At 57.5% G+C, this 18441-nt stretch overlaps 1 protein-coding gene across 1 annotated transcript; it reads left to right on the forward strand.

The window, feature by feature from the left end:
* Positions 1 to 14332: 14332 nt before the first annotated feature.
* On the forward strand, positions 14333 to 15900 carry KVR01_011637 (uncharacterized protein; the record flags this gene model as incomplete). Its single annotated transcript, XM_044781364.1, has 4 exons — positions 14333 to 14473; positions 14559 to 15514; positions 15588 to 15693; positions 15884 to 15900. The coding sequence occupies exons 1-4, from the start codon at positions 14374 to 14376 to the stop codon at positions 15898 to 15900; spliced, it is 1179 nt and encodes a 392-aa protein (XP_044639346.1). The 5' UTR covers positions 14333 to 14373.
* Between the last annotated feature and the right edge of the window lie 2541 nt (positions 15901 to 18441).

The raw sequence follows: 18441 nt of genomic DNA on the forward strand, positions 1-18441 counted from the left end.
AGTGCGTTGGCAGCATTGTATTCCCGAGAGAACGCCGGTTTGTGCAAGTAGATTGGAACGTCGCAACTTAAACCCTATAACGAACAGCCTACTGCGTACTTTTAGAAAATATTCATTATCCTTCTGCCCTTATGGGGCCACTTGCTGCTGAGATGACATCGTAGAAGAATGCAGTAGAATGCAGATAGTCTGTAGCTTTTCTGCTATTGCAAGCAGACAAGATGGGGCCCAGTCAGGACGAGCTCTCAACCATATATACATGAGTGCAAAGTAAAATTGAGTCCTGTTGGCCCTCGATACCGTGTCGCTCGCTGTCCACCCAACCAGCACTAGTTACGGTGATATTAACGATCGTTGGGAGCCACCCCCCCCCCTAACTCAGTAGCGGAATCAAAGCAGATAACTACACTCCATGCCGTACTAGTTAGTAGTCCATACGCAGTCATAGTCACGTTGACACAACACATTAACAAATCGCACCCACTGATCGACAGGCCGGTACGGAGCAGTTTCATAGAAAACCGCCGCGTGAATAACTATACCTTCCATGTAAATTACTCGCACAAGGCCTTATACCCACCCACATTCAGAACATATCCCAGTCCGTGATCCCGTAGCCAGACCCTAGCCGGGCAGCCTCCGGGGAAGTTTTTTCTCTCTTACATACAAGGCGTCTCAAAGGTTTCCAGTCAGATCTGGATATCATCTTCCACAGTGTATCGAAACCCGGGGGTGATTGTTCCTGTAAAGTCTTGGCTTTTTGTACACCTACCATGTATGATATCTACGACATGTATGTAGTAAGCAAGTAATCTACCTTTCCCCCCACCGCCTCCCGACTTTTTCGGCTTTGTCTATCCAGACACAGACAGCACCCAGGCACCGCCACATACCCAGGAGGGCTCCAACAACCCAGCACCATCCCTCAACCACCCCCCCCCCCCTACTTCGTCAGAAACTTCTGAAAGCTCTCCTGCGCGATGACAACGTTCCCGACGGCATTAAGCCTCTTCCGCCCATCCTTCTGCTTCTCGAGCAGCTTCCGGCGCCTCGAGATGTCGCTCGCGTGCAGCTTGGCGAGGACGTCCTTCCGGAACGGCTTGAGCGTCTCGCGCGCGACGATGCGCCTGCCCACCGCGGCCTGGATGACAATCTCAAACATCTGCCGATCCACAAAGTCCCTCAGCCGCGACGCCCAGTATTTCCCCAGGCGGTCGACCTGCGAGGCGTGCACCACCCTGCAGATGGCGTCGACGGGCCTCTTGTTCACCAGCAGCTGCAGCTTCTGCAGCCTGCTCTCGCGCCAGCCGGCGTCCTCGTAGTCGAGCGTCGCGTACCCCCTCGTCGCGCCCTTGAGCTTCCCGAACAGGTCGTCCACCAGCGCCGACGCGGGCAGGTCGTACTTGAGGATGACCTGCGTGGCGTGGAAGAACTCGATCCCCACCTGCTCGCCGCGGCTGGCCTCGCACAGCTCGATCACGCGCCCCAGGTACTCCTCGGGCAGCGTGACGACGGCGTGCACAAAGGGCTCGTAGAAGGTCGCCGCGCGCGCCCGGTGGTCCTCATCGGACGGGAACTCGGCCGGGTTGGTGACGATGACCTCCTTGCCGTCCGGATAGACGATGCGGCTCGGCACCGAGGGCTCCGTGATGATGACGCTGGCGCCGTACTCCTGGCGCAGGCGGTCCTGGAAGACGGAGCAGTGCAGGCTCCCCAAGAAGCCGAGGCGCCAGCCCGCGCCCAGCGCGTCCGAGTGGTCCTTCTGCAGCGTGATGCTCCTGTCGTTGAGGACGAGCTGGCCGATGCTCTCGGACATGCGCGTGTAGTCGGACTGGTCGGTCGGGAAGGCGCCGACAAACACCATGGGCTTGGGCTCCTCGAAGCCCGGGTACATCTCGACCTTGGCCTCGCTGCCGACCGTGGTGAAGGTGTCGCCGAGCTTGGCGTCCTGGATGCGCTTCATGCCCGGGTTGAAGACGAGGTAGCCGACCTGGCCCGCGCGCAGCTCGCCCTGCGGGACCTGGTGCGGGTACTGGATGCCCACCTCGCCGACCGTGTACTTCTTGCCCGTCGCCAGCGAGACGACGTGGTCGCCGGCCTTGACGGTGCCGTCAAACAGGCGCACCAGCAGGTTGACGCCGCGGAAGGTGTCGTACCACGAGTCGACCAGCAGCAGGCGCAGGGGCTTGGTGCTGTCGCCGTCGGGCGGGGGGATGCGCTCGACGACGGCGGGCAGGATGGCCTCGACGTTCTTGCCGCTCTTGGCCGACACCAGCACGGGGGCGCCGCCCTGGTGGTCGTCGGCGCCGATCTCGAAGGTGTCCCTGATCTGGGCCACGGCCCGCTCGACGTCGGCGGTGGGCAGGTCGATCTTGTTGACGACGGGGACCATGACCAGCTCCTGGGCGAAGGCGGTGTAGAAGTTGGCGACGGTCTGGGCCTGGATGCCCTGGGAGGCGTCGACCAGCAGCAGGGCGCCGCCGCACGAGGCGTAGGACCGCGTGACCTCGGCGCGGAAGTCGACGTGGCCCGGCGTGTCGACCAGGTGCAGCAGGTAGTCGAGGCCCCTGTGCTTGTAGATCATGGTGCACGTCTGCGCCTTGACCGTGATGCCCCGCTCGCGCTCCACGTCCAGCTTGTCGAGGATCTGCTTGTTCTCGTCGTCCTTGGAGATGGTGCCCGTCAGCTCCAGCAGCCGGTCGCTGAGCGTCGACTTGCCATGGTCGATGTGCGCGATGACGCAGAAGTTGCGGAACCGCTCGAGCGGGATCGCGGCGATGCGTTTCTCGAGGTCGGTTTTTGGGCCTCCTCCCTTCTTTGACGTTGTTGTTGTTGGCGACGAGGAGGAGGAGGAGGACGAGGACGAGGACGAGGGGGGCGAGGACGAAGGGGAGGAATACGATCTTGCTGCGAGTGCAAGTGGTCCCTGTCGCAAAGGAGGAGGTAGTATTATGGTTATTCTTCTGCCCGGCTGGTCACGACACGCAATGCTGCGCACCAGGCGGCTTGATGGGCAGAGCGGCCGCAGACATACTGGTCGCATCGGAGAATTCGCCGCGCAGCCGCGTATCCAAGATGGCTGTTAGGAAATGGTGCCGGTCATTGTCGTGTCGGTCGGCTCGATTCTTTTGGCCTCTACATTTCTGGACCGACCCGACCAAGGGTCCTCCTTATCTTATCGCAGCACCAACCAAGTTCCTAAGTACCTAGGTAGGTATCTACGTACTGGGTGGGACTTGAGTATTTATTTCTCTATTGTGCACACCACGCATCTCACGCATTTATTCATATCGAGCATGCCAGTTGCTGATTGCTGTCGCGCCAGAATAACCAGGCGAACGAATGTGTTGATATCATTGAAACATGTCAACCCAATGCGGGATATCTTCCTAGGTATCTTTCCGTTTAAACTCCAGAGAATTGGAACAACCAGTAAAGCCCACAATGGCCGAGTCCGACCCAGGAACGTCAATCAGGTCGGCTCATTCCCGGTGGGCATAATGAGACAATAGACACGAGGTCGACCTCCTGTCCTCTGCCAGTCGCGAGGTGGCTTCGCCTGCCATCACCAGCAGTGAGCCCCTCCATCTTTCTTTCACACCTCGTCCCTCCTCCACTGTGATCATCCATCCCTAGAGCCCCCACCCCTTCAGGGCCCCTTCCGCGGCTCATTTCCCATCATCGGAAGATGCTTTCCTGCCGTCACCTCGGTTTAGACCATCACCCATTCACTACCCCTCTTGATGAACTTGTCCAGCAGCAACGTCAGGTCCTGCAGGACGAACCGGCAGATGTAAAAGGCAAAGAATTCGGCAGCATGCCTGGTGCAGAGCTCGAGCCCCACCTGCGTCTTGTCCGCGTGTCGGAGGCCCGGATCCTCAACCTGGCGGGCGATTTGGTCTGTGTCATCAATCAGCGTTAGTCAGAAACCTTTTTGCAATTGGACGCCACGAAACAACCAAAAAAAAAAAGAGGCAAACACGTACCGATGGTCTGCGCGGCGTCGAACAGGCGCGCCAACGCAGCCATGTAATTGGCATTCGGCCCACTGAACTGCACGCCCATCGCGTCCCTCTTACCCGGCTTAGAGGTAGGATGGTCCGTCATGGGGAGTGTAGCCAGTGACATGCCCTCCGCCCCGCCGCCCAGGCCCGCCCCGCTGTTCTTGCCACTGCGCTCGTACGTACTCCCGAGCCCGGTCGAGCTGGTCTTGCTCCGCAGACGCCGCCAGCTGAATGCCCCCTTGGCGCTCACGGAGTTGTTGCGGGGCACCGGCTTGCCGTCGGCCTCGAACACCCCGTCCGCGTCCTTGAACATGGTGCCCGCGCCCTGTACGCCGACCTCGTTGCCGAGCCGCCGCGTCAGGAACACCTGCGCCTGTTCGAGCACGTTTTCGAAGCTCTGCATCTCTTCCAACAGCGCGTCGGCATCCTCCGAGTTCACCCGCGCCAGCTTCTGGAGGGCGGCAGTCAGCAGGTCGCACTGGCTGGTCTTCTCCTCCATCCCCTTGATCTTGACCCCCTTGACCCGCCACGCGTCCCTCGGCACAAAGAGCTTGTTGCTGATGTATCCGCCCTTGGGGTGAGCGAGCGTCTGGTACAGGGCGCGCATCAGCCAGAACGGCCGCAGCATGACGTCCGTCGGACAGGGCTCCAGGGGCAGCGGCGCATCCTCGGACGGGGTGTCCTGCTCGCCTGGCGACGCCGGGGAGTGGATGTCATTGTCGAACAGGTGGAAGCCACCAGCCGCGGACCCGGACGTGACCCGGTCTCGGAACGCTGCAGCCACCGGTGTGGGGAGCGATGGCAGCGCGGGAAGGCGCGGTGCTGGGGTGGCTCCGAACTGGTTGGACAGCGGCGTCCCGGGGGAACCGTCCGAGAACTCATCGATGTTGGTAATGGAGAGGTTGCGTGTCTTCATGCTCTTCAACGAGTTCGACGAGAAGTTCTTGCGCAACGCCGGGGGCCGAGACACGGCCGGCGACTCGGACCGGGCATCAACGGGCCCGTCGGGGCCAGCAGGCACTGGCGGGGTCGGCGGTGGCCCACCACGAAGCTGCGAGGCGGAGCGGGCCGCGCTGGGGGTGGCACCGAGGGTTTGCCTCTGCTGCTGACCGACGATGCCGGCGGTCTTGGGCTGCTGGGGACCGGCGAGTGAGTCTTTGCTCTGCATCAAGGGGCCTGCGGTAGCTGGTTCCTGGACCTTGGGCCCGAGCTTCTGGGTCTCGATCTTGAGCTGCTTCGCATTGGTCCCAGACAGCCGGCGGTCGCGCACACTGTCACGGCCACCAGACGATGGCGGGCGCCCGGGGGGCCCGGGGGGCAGCTTGGGCAACGACTGCGATGGCGGCGGCGCTATGGGGCCTTGACTCTTGGACAGAGACGGGATGCTGGTGGTAGTCTCAGTCACGGGCGACAGCACCGTGTTCGCGGTGGGCGGGTTCGACACGGTGGAGCTGTGCCACGTCCGCGAGGTGAGCTCGCTAGAGTCGGACTCGCGCGGCATGTGCTTCCTTGCTGACTGGTCCTCGAGCGTGAAGTTCTCAATGGCGTAGCCCGAGGTCATCTCCTCGAGGATGCGTTCCTCCTCTTCCGAATCATCCCCGTCGTAGAAGCCCCCGGGCAGTGTTTGCTCCTCCTCCTGAAGCGCCTTCATGCGTTGGTTCCTGTCATTGGCGAGCCGCTGCATCTCCAGCTCTGACTGGCGCACCCGCTCCTTAGCTACCTGCACCTTCTTGAGGGCCTGGGCGATGACGTCGTCCTCGTCGACGACGTGGTCGAGGTTTACGGGACGCTGCGTTGGATCCGCTGACTCGTAGCCGTCGTCATACGCCGCTTCGATAGCATCGTCAAGAGCTGCATCGAACTCGGCCTCTGTGTCGCCGCTGGCCGACCGGATATGCTTCCTCCTGACCCCCATCGACGACGACCGCGAGTGCACCGACGATGCCGACGAGCCCGCCGACTCGTCTATGGGGTCCAGCCAGGATATTGACTCGTGGCTGTTGCTGTGCTGGTGGCCTCTCTGGGAAGACGGTGTCGGGGCGAGACGGTTCATGTCGCTCGAAAAATCGGACCGGACCGAGACATCCGGGCCGAATTTATTGGGGGATATTGGCCTGCGCGGTGAGAGAGGCGGGGGCTTATACTCATCTTCCATGGGCCGAGCCAGGAACGTGTCTGGCTGGGCCAACCGATCCCTGCGGGGGGATGTCTGGGAGAAGGCAGACTGCGAGCGAGTGTAGGGCTCGCTGAAGTTTGTCGGCGTGGCTGTCACATAGCGCCCGCCGTCCAGCGATGGCTTCGGGCTGTGTTGTGGCCTCCATGCAACCGATGTCGGCCTCGCGTAGTTTGGCACCGGCCGCTGGCTGGCCTGGCTCCTTTCCGAATCGGACCGCAGCCTCGAGGGCTGATCGTCCCTCGGGTCCGCAGCAGCCACCGACCCGTTTCTCGTGCGCCCGGCGACCGCTGGTATTGAGCTTGTGCTGTTGCTTCTCGGTCTCTGGGGGAGGGCCTTGCTCTCCGGCTCCTCGTCTGGGAGCATCTGGTCTAGCTCTTCGATGCGGCTTGCGTACGTCTTGCGCTGAACGGTGCGAAGGCGCGTTAGTATTGTCAAGGGGACAAAAAAAATCAAAATCAAAGAGAAAAAAAAAAACAAATCAACGGTAAACGTGGGTGTTGGTTGCGACTTACGATGGCCTCAAGCTTCTTCTTGTCCTCGTCGCCGGCAGTCCGCAGCAGGACCTGATGTAACAAATCGCATGCTTCCCGATACGAGGACCGGGCGCCTTGGAAGTTCTGGGCATTGTCGAGTTGGACCGCAGTGTTGGCCTTTTGCAATGCCCTGGAGAGCATTGCCTTTTGCGAGGGCTGCTTGGAACGGCTGGGGTTCCTCTGGGATGAGGTGGAATCGGTGCTGCTCTTGAGCCCCTGGGACCGGCTCCTCGAGTGCCCCTTCTCACGATGTGCAGAGCCATCCTCGGGGTGTGGCATTATGGCGTCCCGGCTGAAGGTCGAGGTGGGCACGACGAGGTCGGGGGTGTTACGCGCAGAGGTTGACAGGTACGAGGTGTCGCCGGCTCTTGACGAATCATCCCAGAAAGTCCCCGATTCACCGTCTGCGCCCGGCCCCGGGAAGAAGGTATTGCGGTCTGGCTTCGGGTCCCGGCCGGACAGGGCAGCGCCGACCAGGTCGTCCTGTGATAGGGAGGGCAGCTGCACGATAGGAGGCAGGGACGTCAGGGGCGGCACGGAGGGCTGCTGCTGGTGCTGGTAGTGGTGACGGGCGTCCTCGGGGGACCCACCGGCGGTGGAGGGGCGGCTCTTGTGCAGGCGCCTGGGCGAGGCTGAGGAGGACTGGGAGAAGAGGGCGGTGGAATCAATGCTCATGCGGCGGGAGAAGCGCTTCGCAGTGGCGGAGGCGGGGTTGGAAGCACGGCTGGAGGCGGTGGAGATGGACCATCTATTGAGGTTCCGGAAGCCGTCGCTGAGACCGCCGAGGCTGCTAGAGCGGGAGTGGGACTTGGAGTGGCGGCGGCGGGTGTTTTTTGGCGAGACGGAGTCGTCAAACTCGCGGTCGTTCACCGGGTCGGCGGGGACAGGCACGGCGGCAGGAGCATTTGAGAAGGGGTTGAGGAGGGCGGGCTGATCCCAGGCGGAGGAGGAGGACTGGTCGAGGGTCAGGCTCGGGGGCGGCAGCAGCGAGGAGGTGCGCGGGAGCGAGCCAGAGGAGAAGGAGGGTGTGAGATTGACACTGTTGGCGATGTGGGATGGGCGGTGGGCGGGATTGTACTGGACGGAGCCGTAGACGGGCCGTGAAACATGGGCTGCCGAGAAGGAGGGGTCGTGGTACTGCTGCTGCTGGTGGTGGTATTGTTGGTGGAAGTTGTGGTGTTGCTGCTGGGGCGGCGGCGGCAGGGGGTGCTGGAGCTGGTGTTGGAACTGCAGCTGGTGGTTGCTGTTGCTGTTGCTGTTGTGCTGGGATAGCTGGGACGAGGATGGCTTCCTGGAGGAGGAGGCGAGGGTGAGCTGGGAGGCGGGCGTGGTCGATCGTGGGGTGGGGTTGTTGGGGAGGGAGGCTGCGAGGGAGGCCTGGGAGAGGTTTGAGAAGGAGGCCGAGTTCAGGTTGAAGTTGAAGGCGGACTGGGGCAGGGAGACGGAAGAGGTGGTGGCGGCGGCGGTGGTGTTTGAGGCGGCAGCAGCAGCAGAGACGGAGCCGGTGTGTTGATGCGCATGAGCATGGGCGTGAGGCGATGGCATTTCCGTGGGCTGGCGGGCTGTCTCTCCTGGCCCCGACGCACAGCAGGCGGGGGGTGGGAGAGGACGGAGGGCCAAAGGAGGGCGAGCGCGTCCGGCGTGTGACAGTGGCAGCCGGTCCCTGTTGCTCCCTGTCTCTGGTGTCTATGCGAAGTGTGTCGGCTGCGTGAGTCTGTCCTTGGTGTCCCTGCTGCTGGGCTGGGCTGGGCTGGGCTGGGGTGTGAGGGAGAGGGCAGGCAGTCGCAGAAACAAGACCGAGAGGCGTGCGAGGCGTGAGAAACAGAGTTGGGAGAGTCTGAGAGCCAGGCCGTGTGTGCGTGCGCTGCGTTGCGTGCTGCCAGCTCTGCGTGGGATGGCCCTTGTCGTCAATGACCCCGTCCCGGGCTGCGAGGTCTGGGATTGGACCACGGGTGCCAGCGAGTGGCAGCGAGTGGCAGCGGTGCAAGCGTGTGGTTTGACTGGTTTGACGGTTTGACAATTCGACAACGACCGAGCGACAGGGGACTGCGACTGTGGTAGAGGGACTCAACCGTCAACCAGCAACCAGCAACCAGCCCAGTCTCTTCCCAGAATGGTCAGAACGGGCCACGAGCTTCGAGAGGCCGATCTAGCAGTGGTGGGACGCCACTTCCGATGCGATGCAGAAGCCAAAAAAGCCAGACAAGCCAACAGAAGCCAGAACCAGACAGACAGTCTTTCTTCAATGGATCATCAATGCAGATCAGATGCCAGATGAGGCTCGCTCGGGTGGTCCAAAGGAAAACAGAAAATAAAATAAAAAATACTGTGTACAACTACTGCCAGCCAGCCAATGCTGCCTCCGATCAAGCACGGGACAAGGGGACAGAAAGAGGGAAGAAAGAGCAGCAGAAAAGAGAAAGAGTTAAGATGGAAAAGGCAGGGGTGGCGTTTGGGGCGGCAGGGGGTGGGTGGGAAGGTGCAGTCGGCGGCGCAGGGGGGAGGCGGCGGCAAGGAGGAGGGGAGAAGAAGAAGGAACGAACGACTGCAGGCCGGCCGTGGATGGAACTGGATGACTGCCGGTGTGTTTCCCCTACGGCCCAGACGGAGGGATTTGTTACGGGTTACGGCGACGATAGCGAGGCTGCAAGGACGGAAGGAATCGAGAGAGTGGTGTGTACCTTGCAGGCAGTGGCCAGACTACGGACTACACTAATAACACGTACCTGGGCAACTGGGCTCCCAAGGCTCCTCACCAAGTGCTCCTTATCCCCATTATCCTTAGCCCGTGCTGTGCCCGTAGCCTCCTGCTGTTTGTGGGTGCGCGGGTGGGTTTACATACTAATGTAGTACACTAGCTGGTCCCTGGGCCCGCCCCACCGACCCCTTCTTCCTCCCCTCATCCACTCCTGCTCTTCCCCCAGCTTTGTCGGTCAATGCAAAATGCAGGCAAGATACTGACCACAAGGACCCCATTCTCGATGGCCCCAAGGCCCACCCGCCGAGGAACGCACGCAGCCAACAGCCCCCACGCCTCTTCAGCCCACGGTAACAGCCAGACCCAAAGACGCATTTGGCATCGGCAGTAGCGGTACGGTACCGGTGGGTTCGGTCTGCGGGCTGGCGTTTGGGGGCTGGGGACAACCGTCCTCGGGCGGTTCAGTGTTGTGGTACATGGGTACCGAGTACCTATCAACGGGAGACCACACAGATGGGGTTTGGTGCTAGGCCGGATAGGGCCACAAGTGGTGCCTCTTCCTATCTAGAGGGTCCCTATCTCTAAGTATCAATTGATCGCTCCAGCAAACGGGGCTGGTCAACGGGGACTGTCTGTCTACCAGGTCTACCTAGCATCTTGACAGGCTGACAGGATGCGTGTTTCTGGTCGGCTGATGCAGAACATTACCACAGTGGTCTGCCAGCACCACTCCAGGTTGCATCCAAACAAACACTTGAGCCTTCAATGTTCCCACAGACAAAGACAAAGCGCTGTCCACCACGCTAAAACCGGAAAGGAGAGGATTGGGATAGGCAGTGGGTGGTACGTACTATTTATTCTCGTACCATGTACCTCCGTACTCTGTGGTCCCCCCTTTCAAGGCTGACCACTGCCAGCCATGTGCTTCCTGGCATCTCAGTCATCTATCTCATCGGCCACCGCCCCCATCGCACACACTGTAATCTGTATCTACTCCGTGCTGTACACAATACTGACCAGCATCGGGCTGCATGGGCACACAACATCGGGTGGCACAGATCCACCTGCAGGCGATGAGCTCCTGCAGCCTGCAAGCCCAAAAAGAAGGGCCAGCGAGCGGCGGCGCCAGCGCCAGCGCCAGCAGCAGCGAAAACGAGGGTGACTGATGAGTGGCTGACGGCCTGCTGCAGACATGTAGGAAGGTGGGGGGCCCTCGCTGCCCCATGCCCCACTCAGGGGGTTGCTTCCCAAATTGGATTCATCCCGAGGTCGTAGAACAGTCAGTCTGCACTCCGTACCCCGTACCAGAGGGACGATTGTCGTCACCAACCACTGACTGACTGTTCCTTCTCCTTTGCATGCAGTACGGACTCGGGCTGGACTACGTAAATGGTGTCACCTGTGTCAAAAGAAATGCTCACGTTCACAAGCGCCCGCCACTGCACTGCAACATCATGAAGCAGACGGCGGCCCATAATACAAGTGTCAGTGTAATAATATACCATGGCACGTATACACTATACATGGGGCTTTGGTGTAGTGTATATATGCTGCTAATGAGAATGAGAATAGATTCCACGCCACCTATATATAATACGTAAATGCCAATGCAGTCAGTCCCTATGCGCATATACCACATCCAAGTTAGTCCCACCTCAAAGAGCCATCCAGCTAGAACACTCACGACAAAAAAAAAACATGGCGTCTGACTACTGCGCAGAGCGCTACACACAAATATCCACGCATGCGCCCTCCCTCCCTCCATGATCCTTGTTTCCCGCCCGTGCCTCGCCAGCTGGCCACGTGCTGCGCTTGGCCCCAAAATCTTCTTCCCCACCACCCCCAATCCATCCATCCTGCCCTACCTGCCCGCCGAGCGGCCCTCGAGGGGGCTCCAGCTGCTGCTGCTACGGTTACTCGGTAATGCAGGTTCCAGGCCCGAGCACGGGCTTTTGTGTGTGGCGTACACTACACTAGAGTCCCAGGTCCGGGTCTGAACCGCCAGGTCTCGGCAGGGCTGAGAAGGGGTGACGCAGGTACGGAGTACTGTACAGTATGAGGCACATCACACGGTGGGTGGGTGAGAAACTTTCCCTCTGTCTGCTCTCAGGCTCGGTCGCCTGTATGTATGCATATGCACGTGGGGATATCGTATCGTCTGGACTGCAGATTCATGCCCCTCGGGTCCCCCTTACAGGTGTCGGGTCGCAGTCAGACTGTCTGACCAGTCGTGATGCTGTCAGACCTGCATGTTCTATTCCAAGGTCCCGAGTGCTTACCGTGCCCACTGCTACTAGTACTCCCTGCCCGGTGGGTGGGTGGCCTGAGGAGTACCTCCGACCCGGGCAGTTTTAAACTTTCGTGTGCTCAGGACCGCGCGAATGGCCATGTACCGTCGTACGAGCTTACTGCACAGTACATCTTTTGCTCAGTGCCCAGCCCGGCCAGATATCCGACGTGGCCCCAGTGCCACAGCACTGGTAACCTTGGAAGTTCCGTTCGCCGCTGCCCGTCCGAGTCCTGGTAGAACTAGAATACCTCGGTAGCGTGGCACCTGGGCAGACAACGAAACGGCTGCCGAGTCGCATCTTCCTTCATCTGCCAAAAACGCACAAAGTTATGAACGAGACGAACGAAACTTATCTCCTGCAGATAATGGGAGTATGGACTATGGACTATTTGTATTTTTTTTGAGTTCCACTACTAAGCTGGAAGATAATGGGAGTATACTAGTAGTGTCGACATCGACGTGGCCAGTCAATATGCACCTATGTATTCTACAGTGAGATCATCACGGACATGCGTGGATCCAGCATCTAACCTCTACACCCAAGCATAGTATAGTCCGAGTCCTCCTAAAGTTCGACCTGATCAGAAAGAACCAAGCACCCAACTCAATCGCCGAGCACAAAACCTGAACATGACGTCTTCCCCCGTCATTCCTATGACACGAAGCAATCACAACCCAGGCGCCCCCAGCTATCAATCCGTCAATCCGGGCGAGCCAAGTCTTATCTCTCGCGCGATACTCCCCATGCCCGTTGCGCCCTCGTCTCCAAAACGCCGCCTGTTTCATAGCACATGGGCTCACACCCACACAGGCTCGCCCTCGCCCCTCCCAACCAACCGGTCGGCTAAGCTACGGATACCTACCTCATGCTCGAGTCCCTCGTCCCAAGAAGACAATGTCGTCTGTCTGCCTGGCCAGCCCGCAGAGTTTGTGTTTTTTTTTGTCCTGATTTCGTTCATACCTAGGTGACTAATCGCATCATGTCGTTCATATCTACTCGCATCGTGTTCACGAGTCGGTGCAAGATATACTAGCAGTTGCGATTGGACACGCCCTCGCTGGAGCGCCCAACCTGGGCTCGAGCTTGGCCCACGGTTTCGCGATACCATTCACTCAGTGCTCATATCCAAACCACGCAATACACCACCCAGTCAAGCAACCGATGTGGTCTTTTCCCGGACACCCAACCAACCAACCAACCCAGCAGGCGACACATCAATCCGGGGTCAGTACGTCAGTGCCATTGATCCACCCCCAGTTTGCATGCAGCCAGCCCTATTGGAAAAAACCTCAATGTGTCCTCCCGCCCGCCGCACCAGGGCCAATCCAAACCCTACCGACGGGCGGGCAATCTCAGGAGCCGGCTGTCCCAAGGTTGGCAAGCACCTTGTTGGCCCGGGACCTGCCGCTTCCGAGTGCTGTCCCATCCACGTCCCCGGGGTCCCGGCCCCTGCCAGGCCTGTGTTTCAACTTTACCTACCACGTACTTGTCCTCGCATTGCTCCCCAGCGGCCATACTAGTAGTTGCGAGAAGAGCTCCCTCGATGGAGGAGGTTGCTCCGTGCGTGCATGCGGGTGCCGAGAGAGATAGATGAGTCTGGTGTTCGACCAAAGATCGTGACGGCCGGGTCTGTTTCCCTATTCGTCTGTGTCGTTGGGCCAATGAGATGGATGTCATGTGTAGATTGATTGTTGACATCTGGGGAGGTTAGGTATTTCTCTCGAGATGCATTGCCATGCGGCTCTGTCATGGCCTGCGTCTAGCTAGGCTCGTCGTGTCGTTGTTAGTATTGAAAGCCACAGTATCAGGGCTTTTGAGCTGTACATTGATTGACGAAGTCGTAACTCGTACACTGACAGAAGCGCCTCAAAATCTCTGAAAGATCTTTAGGCGTGCCTACGTATACTAACTTGTCTTTCTCAGTCCTGATTTCAAGGATTTGTCTTAAAGCGTCTACTGAAATAGTACCTGGATATGGCCATTCCTTCATATTCTCAAATGTACGAGGTGTCTGTCAGGATTTAGCTGCTATTTCACTACCAATCATGACTGAGGAAAAAGGATTCAATAGCTAACAGACTTTCTATATCAAAGATCCCCGTGCAGTAATGTCTCTGTATGGATGGCTAGCTGGTAGTTCAATGCAGAATGTACAAGCAATGAATGCGATATGACACTGCGGTGAAAGTTTCTTCCACATTTACTACTATCAAATTCATACTGCTAAAGGATCTGTGCCTCTGAATAAATGAAGAGTCAGACATAAATGACGACTATAAAAACATAATGAAATTAGTGTATGCAGTATGACATACTCGACCATCAGTGTGGCTGCTCAGACCTGCCAGGTGAGGAAGTTCCCGTACCACGACCACCATGAGAAATTATGAGCCATGTGAGATGCTAGCTCCTCCCGGACGAGATGCTGACAGACACGAATCATACTGCGCATGGAAAACGCGGCGGCCACCTTTCATGAGCAGGCAGAACTTTAGAAGATGACGACCCAGGTGGCTTTGGACACGGTGTTCCCCCAACAGTTGGTGCCTGGTTGACATAAATGCCTCCGAGTCATCGCGGCAAAACTGGGAGCTAATTAATGATTCCCTGAGCATATAGAAACTGTTCATCAGGCACTCTAATCACATTCTCGAAAAAAGAAGAAAAAGCCATGGCCGAACTAGACTCGATACTTGAGAATTATGCTGCTTCGGGGGCAGACACCAAAGACAAAGTCCTCGGGGTCTCATTCGTGGTGGTCAATGAGAAGGGTGAGTGACGTATTAGTCGTTGATTGTGGAGCGCATTCCCTCATGGCCTAGACTATGAACTGATGCCGGTTGACTCTCCTTGAAGAGACCCTCTACGAGGGCTCAGCCGGCCGTGTAGGCCTCGACCTCAGAGCCGCACCGTACACACCAGACACATTCACATACGTGGCCTCCCTGACCAAGCTTTTAACCGCCACCTGCCTCCTCCAGCTCGTCGAGCGCGGCCAGCTCTCCCTCGACGAAGACCTGGGCGCACGCCTCCCCTTCCTGTCCGACGTCCAGATCCTCCGCGGATTCGACGAGGACGACCAGCCCATCCTGGAAGACAACCACCGCCCAATCACCCTCTGGCACCTCCTATCCCACACCTCCGGCCTGGCATATGACACCTTATCAGAACCGCTCATGAAATGGCGGCAATCCGTCGGCCGGCACAGGACAAACACGACCTGGACAGAGGAAGGGTTCTCGACGCCGCTGCTGTTCGAGCCCGGGGCGCAGTGGCTCTACGGCACGGGGATGGACTGGGCCGGGCAGGTGCTCGAGAAGGTCACCGGGCAGACGCTGCAGGAGTACGCGACGGCGAACGTCTTCCAGGTCCTGGGCATGCACGACAGCACGTTCCGGCCAGGCCAGAGCGCGGGGGAGCGGCAGGCCAGGTCGGCCAGCTTTGCCTTCCGCTCGAAGGACGGCACGCTGGGGGCCGGCCCGTCCCCGCTGGCGGATGAGCACCCCCTCGAGAGCGGCGGCTCGGGGCTGTTCACCACGGCGAGGGACTACGCGAAGCTCCTACAGGGGCTCCTACAGGGTAAGCTGCTCGGTGCCGAAGCGACGGAGATGCTCTTCAGGGCGCAGCTCGGCCCCGAACTGCAGAAGGACTTGATGGAAAAGGTTGCGAGCATGCCTGAGGGACTCGCACCCGAGTATCCCGTCGATATGCCGGCCAATTTCGCCTTCGGCGGCATGTTGAACCTAGAGGACATCCCGGGCAAGAGGAAGGCAGGGAGCATGATGTGGAGCGGCGCGGCGAATTCACACTGGGTAAGTTTGGCAGTATCACCCGGGAGAGAACAGAACTTGAATCACTTGAGGAAATTGTCTGATGTCTTTTTAGTGGATCGACCCCTCCACCGGTATTGCGGCCGTCATGGTGGTCACGCTGTTTCCCTACTCAGACTACGTGGCCAACGAACTCTACTTGAAACTAGAGACTGCGTCTAGTAGCTGGGTCAAGAGAAATCATATGATTCCTAAGACTACTCAAATATTCTATTTCTTTTCTCTCTGCAACTGTTTTTTCTCTGTCAGTCTGTTGTTATTAGATAGGTATTAAGAAGCCATCAGAGAGCTAGTATAAGTTAAGATATCCTCTTCTATGAATGTATTATAAGCTAGTACTATTGAAAATAGGTCTTAGGATTGGGTAGGTAGTCTCTATGACCTTCGCTTTAGCACATCAAGGCGTGGTATGGCAGTCTATGTAATTCCCTTAGTCGGCTTGAAAAGTTGGAGGACACTTTGACAACCCAGTCAGAGGCCAAGAGCTTGCGCAGCGATGTGCCATCAGACATGAATACTATTCAGCTGATCATCTTCTATTCTTTTACTCTATCTTCGGGGAGACCTCACTACCTACCTAGGCAGTGATGCCGGTCATGCACTAGATGGCAGTCTCAGAAGAGCACCGGCTGTATTCGCCCTTGGAAACACACTTCTGGCCGAGGGAAAAGTCAAGGAGACAACCGACGTTCATGTGGCGGGCTGAGAATTTATATCGAGACGTTGGGTGACCAACATGCTTTGGTCGGCAGGTGTTTCTTGCAAGATCGGACAGACCTAAAGTTCCAACTTCTCCGCGGTGCCGATACACAGAATACAAGGTAAGGTGCTGGCTGTACTTTATTCATCCACCTAAGTGGGCTCTTGGTGACTCATTCTCTGACAGCAAATACACACCAAGGAAATTGACCGTGTTCATGGCTCACGCCCAGATGTGGACGTAAATTATTCGTCTGTCACGTTCTATTGTGATCACTAGTTCTATACTAGTGACTGGCCTACGGAATATCACAACCTATTGTCTCTGTTGTAATGATGATGCAGTTTGAAAGGGGCAAGATCGAGGTCCGGCTCCTCACCAGACATTAGTTGGCTCATAAGCCGTCCGCTTCCCATGCCGAGGGTCAAACCGTAGGAACCATGACCCCAGCAAACGAACAAGCCACTTGAGTTTTCAGCACCGTTGTTGTAGTTCTTCATACTGCCGGTCACGTCAGAAGGATCGACCTCCGAAATGACAGGTAGAGAAGATTCTGTCGCTGGCCTAAATGCACGACCCTTCTTCAACAGCTCAAACCTCCCCGTATGCTTCTTCGCACAAGCACAGCTCCAGTTCAACCATCTCTGTGCGCGATCGCTGAGTTCTGCAATGAGCTCTGCATCTGGTTCATCCTCATGACGAGGAGACGGAAGATTCGCGTCGAAATTCCTCCTCCCACATGCCCAGATAGTCCCATCATTGCGAGCAGCAAACTCTAGCTTCTCACCAACAAGACTGGCAAACGACACGAAAGCAGTGGTGTCCTGAGAAATGGGGCACGGGTTCTTGCAAAGGATCCAATCTCCAGCATCTGTGGTTCGGTGCAGGTCCAACGGTGAAGACGGGAACAGTGTCTCATACACTGACGGGGTCCATGGTCCGCACGCTAGGAGCACTTGCGTACAGGCGAGACCTGTCGTGGTCTGATCGTCGTGTCTCCAGAGAGTCACTCCTCGCACTTCGTTCTTTTCCGAAAGATTGACGGCCACGATTTTAGAATTCGTTTGAATATCGACTCCCATCGTGATGCATTGTTTCTCGACCCATTTGCCGATGCCGGCAGGGTTGCTAGAAGCAAGGTTAACAAAACGTTGGCTGATCAAGCATTGGGTACAGGGACAGAACTAACACTGTTGCAGTTCGAGCTCCAAGAACGCCGGAGTCCACATTCCATGAATCATCCTTGACAACCCAGTCCGGCAGCAAACCAAGCCCTTCGCCGTTGCCCCGGTATATCCCGTAGGAGGACTGGGCCCTATAGCCCGTGGTTGATCTGAAGCCCGGGTGTGCGAGCTCAGCCTCCCACAAATCGAAAGAGTATTTTCCGAGGGGTAGCATCGGTAAGAGAGTCTGGTCTGTGAAAGCATAGTGAAAGCAGCCGGTGCAGTGCAATGAAGACGCCGTGAAACACGCGTCCGAAGCCTCTATGACGATGATTTCCCGTTTGCGAGGAGACTCCAAGCTCTTTTTCGCAAGTTGATAGGCGGTTGAGAGACCGATCACTCCTCCCCCGACAATGACAGTTCGTTCTTCACCTCTCAAATTTGACATTTTAGTGACAGGATGTTGGGACAGTGGAATATTGCTTTATCGACGAAAGATTGCTGGGGTTGTTGGTTGATTACCCCACTTGTTGGCTGTGACTTTTTCTTATAAATACCATTTCTGCTCCCTGTCACGGGGAAAACAGAGGCAAGGCAGCTGTCCTCCATAAATCAACTACAGTTAAGTCGGCGCCACGTTCTATGTCAGGGAGAAGCTCTAGGGGGAAGTGAGAAGAAGACTGAGGGTGAATGGGCCACACTGGATGACCAAAGCAGAAGCCCGTGGGGTCCCCAGTCACCGGAAAACAAAAGTTGCCCCTCCCCCCCACACTCAAGTTTTTTTAAGATATAAATACTACCAACCTAGACAGTTAAGTAACAAATTTATAGTAGGCTCTTTAAAGGGGAGTATTATTAATATAATAATAAAAGGACTCTATTTAAATGAAGATAATAAGTATTTATGGAAGGAGCCTGATCCGGCCTGGCCATACCTGAACCGTTGTGGAATGGTATTCAGGGTTAGGGCTGTATTCGTTCATGATTCTGACACCCATTGAAGGAGCGATTAATATGCTTTGTACTGCCTCACATCCGGGCAAGCC

Source organism: Diaporthe batatas, assembly GCF_019321695.1.
Source record: "Diaporthe batatas strain CRI 302-4 chromosome Unknown Contig00016, whole genome shotgun sequence".
Lineage (NCBI taxonomy): Eukaryota > Fungi > Ascomycota > Sordariomycetes > Diaporthales > Diaporthaceae > Diaporthe > Diaporthe batatas.